The 5856-nt window shown below is 46.2% G+C and overlaps 1 protein-coding gene across 2 annotated transcripts; it reads right to left on the bottom strand.

Annotated features, from left to right (window-relative positions):
* Positions 1 to 506: 506 nt before the first annotated feature.
* Positions 507 to 4255, bottom strand: LOC123107849 (protein FAR1-RELATED SEQUENCE 5-like). Of its 2 annotated transcripts, none has more exons than XM_044529756.1 (6): positions 4115 to 4255; positions 3876 to 4001; positions 3117 to 3381; positions 1758 to 3012; positions 1356 to 1643; positions 507 to 1273 (listed from the first exon to the last, which is right to left on the bottom strand). In XM_044529756.1, exons 4-6 carry the CDS (start codon positions 2199 to 2201, stop codon positions 1085 to 1087), a joined length of 921 nt encoding a protein of 306 aa, XP_044385691.1. In that variant the 5' UTR covers positions 2202 to 3012; positions 3117 to 3381; positions 3876 to 4001; positions 4115 to 4255; the 3' UTR covers positions 507 to 1084. Both variants share the same exon structure in this region, with proteins under 2 accessions (XP_044385691.1, XP_044385692.1).
* Positions 4256 to 5856: the final 1601 nt, after the last annotated feature.

Raw genomic sequence — 5856 nt, forward strand, 5'->3', positions numbered from 1 at the left:
GTTTCAGCGTTCGATCCATTCCCTCGTCGCCCGGGCACTACCTTTGTCGAAGGGTTGGCCCTTCCCCAGCCATGGTTTGTCGCTCATCTCGCGCCCGGGTAGTAGAACCGAACTAATCTCGCACAGGACGGGTCGATGAAGGCCAGCTTTTGGGCCGCCCTACCGGGTATTTGTGCTAGGGGCTGCCCATGGGTGCGAACGACTAGGCCTTTCCACTCTCCTTTTTGGTTGGAATAGCGGCGGGTCTCGGGTGAGATGGTGTCAAGGCCTTTGTTGCCGGGATGACCCTAGTGGTGGTAGCGCAATGATCATGTGCAAAATCCCGTGTTTTCGGTGATACCAGACGACCATGGAATGTGGGCAGCATGGTGGCGTGGATGTCTCGTCCAGTGGCATTGAGTGTTGGCCTGGGTGAAAACCTTCCCTATCTTACTGAAGACGTACTAAAGATAAAACCTTTCCTATCTTACTGGATGTCTCATCATGCATGGAGGCACAAAAAAAGAGAACAAGAATCCATGAGCGTTCAGATTCATATAAAAAAACACAGTACAAAATATAGTACACCAAGCACACTAGCAAATCATGAACACACCGCGACGCTACAGGTACAATGTAGTGACACTTAACATAAACTTCCATGACCACAGGAGATGCCCCAATTCCTGACTGATCTGAACATTTGCACTCAAACTCCCCTAGCAGTGCAATTACCCTTTGTGTGCCCCGGAATCTTGCATAGACTACACTTCACAATCCTTCTTCTGGATGGAGGGGGTGGCATTGGGCCGGCAGTATCTTCGTGTGCATGGCATGGGCCGTCCTCGTAGTGCTTTTTAGCTTTCTTAGCCACAATATAATCCATACGACTCTTTGGACGAAGGGAGCTAGGACGTCCTTTAGACAGCACACGTTGTGGAGGAAGCAGTTGGGTTTCTGACCCAATATCAGTTATGGTATGCCGGACAGGATTTGCTTGTTCGGCGATAGTATCAACAAGCATATCTGAAGCCTTCTTACTTGCAATTTGTTCTTTTGCCTCGCATATAGCTGCGAACGCCGTTTGGAATGACTCAGACCCGGACTATGCCTCCTTGATAAGGTCCATAGCAGCCACATACAGAACATTTCTTCTATACGTAATTTGAGAAGACAGCTCCCCCAATTCACCCTCATTTGCCAGGTGCAGCGGCCTTGATTCCCTTGCCCATAAAGTCCATCGTTTGACTACATTCCTTGATGGAATCTTGCCAATATTGTTCTGAACTAAGACCTGAAAAAATAAATTTGTGAGTCAGATGTGCAATCATTACTATAGTGCTGTATAAATGAGATTGAGACGCATGACATAGGACCTTTAATGAATGGCAGCACAGCAATCCGACATGATCAAAAAATCCACAATCACATGTGACAAGATCCCAACCGTCCTCCACTTTGACAGTGAATATTTTTTTGTCATAATCAGTTAAGGCTAGTTGCGGCGACAACTTGACCTTGTAGACATGACCAGGCTTGGAACAGCGTGCATCAAAAGAGCCAGATCTAAAAAGTTCGTGTGAAAATTTTTCGTACAAGGCCTTCGTGTACACAGCCGCTGCATCTATCTCGATAGTAGCACCAATTACAAGCCGTCTGCGTGTCTGTTATTCAGTAGAATAAGTATATAAATGCGTGAGATAAAATAAAATGATATCAGATAGTAGCTTGATTATTAATCATGCTATACAAAAAAATACATGCATGATCTTTTATACCTGCTTGCTGACATAGTTTGCCTCGTCCTCTGCCTGACTCCTGGATTCAAGCAATTTGTTGTACTGCTTAACGAACAAGTGCATTGGGGATGATCTGCTGATGAACTTTTTCAAGAGATGATTCGCACTCTCGCTCCGTTGCGTGCTGGTCATTCCGGCACAGAAAGTGCCCATGAAGTATGGCATTGCCCACATGTCCCTCCATTTGAAAATCCTGCGAAGGTACTTGTTCCCTTGAAGCTTGTATTTTTTAATCAATTGATGCCACCTCCACTCAAATGATTCTACATCTGTCTCTTCATTTACTATCGCGTGGAATTCCTTCTTGAAGACAGAATGTTTGCTGTACACATGTCCAATTTTCTCTTTCAACACCTTTAACACATGCCATCTGCACCATCTGTGACGGGTGTGGGGCATTGTAGTTCGTAAAGCATTTTGCATAGCTTTGCATTGATCTGTAGGAGTACAAAAGAAAAGTGATCAAACTAAGGCGAACATATAATAGCATATGTATAACCTGATAACCTACGACAATGTATGAAGACAACTTCTATAATCTGACCTGTCAATATAGTAGTAGGATGTTTCCCATCCATCAAGTCAATAAAATTTCTAAATGCCCACTCAAATGTAGGAGTCTTTTCATCATCATGAGGACGCCACCAAAAATAATAGACTGGAAATGGTTATTGACACCAACAAAAAGCCCAAATGGCATGTTATACAGGTTGGTCCTGTAAGTGGTATCGAAAGTAACCACCTCACCAAAATGTGCATAATCTAGACGGTTTTTACCATTACACCATATTACTGTTTTCACCCTGCTTTCACCGTCTACTTGCACGCAAACTTTGAAGTCCGGATCTTTGGCACTCATATCCTGAAGTATACTAGTGGTTTTGGCCATATCATCGGCGATAGAATCATGAGCTATGCTTGCACACAGTGTTCTCAGTGTCTACTTTCTAAAAGGCACGCCTAGAGAAGATCCAAGACCTGACCCTAATATGTTGTATATCTGATCAAATCTGATGTTGTTCTCCCTCAGGTTACGAATAAAATCCTTTGCTAAAGGACTTATGACGCTATGTGATTTCCACTGTTTTTTCTCACCACACTTCACAGATAGTGGGTGATTGTGCTTGTTAATGAAAACGGTCACATACCATCCATGGTCGTCAGTTCGATGTAGTCTTATACGAGCTTCACAACCAGTGCGGCATGTTGTTGTGTTTGGCCTTTCTTCTTTGCCCTGTGTTAATGGTAACAACACAGAGTCATAGGCAGAAAAAAAGTAGTATGAACCACTAAACCGACCGAGACCATACAAACAATTAAGTTTAAAATGATGCATACCGCGCACTGGCAAACGATGTCCTGCATTGTTCTGTATTTTTTGCTATTAGTGCTACTCTTTCCATAGCGAATACCAAAGCCACACTCCCAAGAGAACATGTTGTAGAAATCATAAACTTCATCCTTTGGATCAAAAATTGTTCCAACACTTGGAACAAACACATCTGCATCGCCCCTAAAAGCAACGCGTTCCACACACTTCTGGAACGTACTTTTTATTGAAGGGGCAATTCTGTAGTCTACTCCTTCAAACGCTTCCCGCTTACTACAAGTTGCGGCAAAAGTGTTAAAGAGTAGTTTACAATAACGTATTCATCCAGCAAAAATGTAGAGAAACAAAACAACCTTGGAGTATTAAAAACATGACCTTCTTGCACCGTGCACTTAAAAAAGACTCTGCTAAAAAAATATTATTTTAACATGTTTTTTTGGCATATTATGCTTAAAAAACTCTGCTAAACCTGTATTTTTAGTGAACAAATAAGTTTTTGCCAAGAACATCCTGATGTACCCAAGAAATTTATGAAGTTTGACGGCGGCAAAATATAGTCTAAAGATAGTACCCATGAAAAAAAACTAGCTGGTATCTACACACAACACCTGGAGTTTGCTGATGGTTCACACTAATGAACTACTTAACAACAAAACGACACTTGCCAGTTCATATATTATGCCGTTATCACCATCGTACAACACAGAAAAGAAACTTCTAACAATAGTTAAACAATCGCAGTAGAAAAATAAATCAAAATGTACTACCTTTTCCGCTTCGGTGCCGATCTTCCAGATTGCAGTTCTGAAAACTCTGGATTCGTTGTGATTGAGTCAACAACACCACAACCAGGATTAGAACAAGCTGATAGCTCGGTGCCGCCTTTGTTTGATCTGCAAGGAGGGGGTCGCAGGTGTTTGAGTCATTTTTTCAGGGGAAAAAAACTAAGTGTGCAAATCAAACATGAGACGGTATCTTTATGATGGCTACTGAACGGGGTAAATACCTGTTAGAGAGCGCATCCATGCTGGCAGGAGTTAGAGCAACGGCCATGTGCTGTCGGTCTACAGAGGTGTCTTCTTCGCGGCCATGGATGGAGCTCTCATGCTGCGAGCAAAGGGGTTGTGGGGCAAAATGGGCTCCTCATCCGCAATATGTAGCAGTCTGGAAGATGAACAGTATCACAGATGAATGAGCAGAGGATTGCTTTTTTTATTCATCGGGCATTGGCCCATGTGCTAAAGTGTTTGGATAGGTGTGCCATCCATTATTACGAAGGAAAGAAAAATAGCCTCTGGAGGCCTAGGGGTGTGCAGGCTAATCGGTTGCAATCAGAAAGACTAATGAGGCTTTGGGCTGATTGGGCCTTAATCGGTTCTTTTTGAATTGAAATGGTACACGCATCCACATGCAACAAGGCTGGGCGATCCTACGGCGTGGACCATGGGTTCGGCCGAACCATGGTCCAGAATCTCGCCTCTCCCCCGGCAAGACCAAAACTCACGGCCACAGCGGCCGCCACGGCCCCTCTGCCTCTCCTCCGCCTCCCGGCGACCAAGACGATGGCGGCCCATCCACCTCGAGATGTACGGCGACGGCCGGCCCATCCACCTCGAGATGTACGGCGACGGCGGTCCCGTCCACCTTGAGATGTACAGCGACGGCGTCTCGTCCACCTCGAGATGTACGGGGACGGCGTCCCGTCCACCTCGAGATGTACGGCGACGGCGTCCCGATGGAGAACCCTGGCCGCAGCTGGTCGCCGGCGCTCCTCCGCTGCGCGCCCCAGGTGACCCCCACGGATCCGCGGCGACCACCGAGGTGAGCTCTGCCTGCCTTCCATCGATCCAGACCCTCTCCTCTTCTCCTCGATCCCTTACCTGTTCGTTCGATTCGGAGCAGCAGGACGAGGACGAGTGGACGACGACACCCCGCACATGGTCGAGCTCGACGGAAGAAGGTACCTTTGTCGCCGTGGTCTGCGCCGGTGTGCTCCACGTCGTGTACGACGGCGACCTCCTAGCTCGTGTAAGCAGCACCTCCCCTCCATGGTGCCCAAGCCCATCCACAAGGTCCCCTCCCCCCTTTATCTTCCCCTCATTTGTTTCGATTCGATTTCGCAGGCTCTTCGTCAAGTTGGTGCTGCTGCCTAGAGTATCCCGACGACGACGGAGGAGGAGAACAAGGACCACCGGCGCCTAAGGGCTGACGAGAACCAACACCTTCAAGCCGCCATGGAGCTCCCATCCCTCCCCTGGAGTGCGTCAAGGTCCTTCTTCCCCTCCCCGCAACATGTATCTCTCCTACTCCATCAACTCTTGCTGTTCGTGATGATAAATCCCAGCGTTTCTTGCTTTTTTCTGTTATTAGAGAGTAGAAAACGTCGACACTTGAGGAATTGCCATGGTTATTTACGCATAGCAAGGAATCCTGCCAAGAGAGCCTTGGTGATGGGCACTGCGGAGCTACAGCCAAGCAAAACCGTGCTATGGCCCGCCCATGTTTAATGAAAATACACTAGGATATGAGAGCAAATGAGGCATGGAATTAAAACACTTGGACTTCTCTTCAATTTGGCCCGCCCAGGTTTTTAAGTGTAGCTCCGCCACTGGTGATGGGGTCACAAAGGACATCAGCATCACAAAGAACATTAACACCTCTATCTGAAAAAACATCACTAATTGTTAGCTTTTGGTAGGAAGACATGTACGTAACCTAAGATCAGAGTTTAACTAGATATATACAACC

The sequence above is a fragment of the Triticum aestivum genome, chromosome 5A (genome assembly GCF_018294505.1).
Source record: "Triticum aestivum cultivar Chinese Spring chromosome 5A, IWGSC CS RefSeq v2.1, whole genome shotgun sequence".
Taxonomy (NCBI): domain Eukaryota; kingdom Viridiplantae; phylum Streptophyta; class Magnoliopsida; order Poales; family Poaceae; genus Triticum; species Triticum aestivum.

Coding starts and splice junctions, on each gene's coding strand:
- LOC123107849 (XM_044529756.1), bottom strand. CDS start 2,201: ATGCAAAATGCTTTACGAACTACAATGCCCCACACCCGTCACAGATGG. Junction 1,644..1,757: donor CAAACTATGTCAGCAAGCAG/GTATAAAAGATC, acceptor ACTGAATAACAG/ACACGCAGACGGCTTGTAAT. Junction 1,274..1,355: donor TGTGCTGCCATTCATTAAAG/GTCCTATGTCAT, acceptor TTATTTTTTCAG/GTCTTAGTTCAGAACAATAT.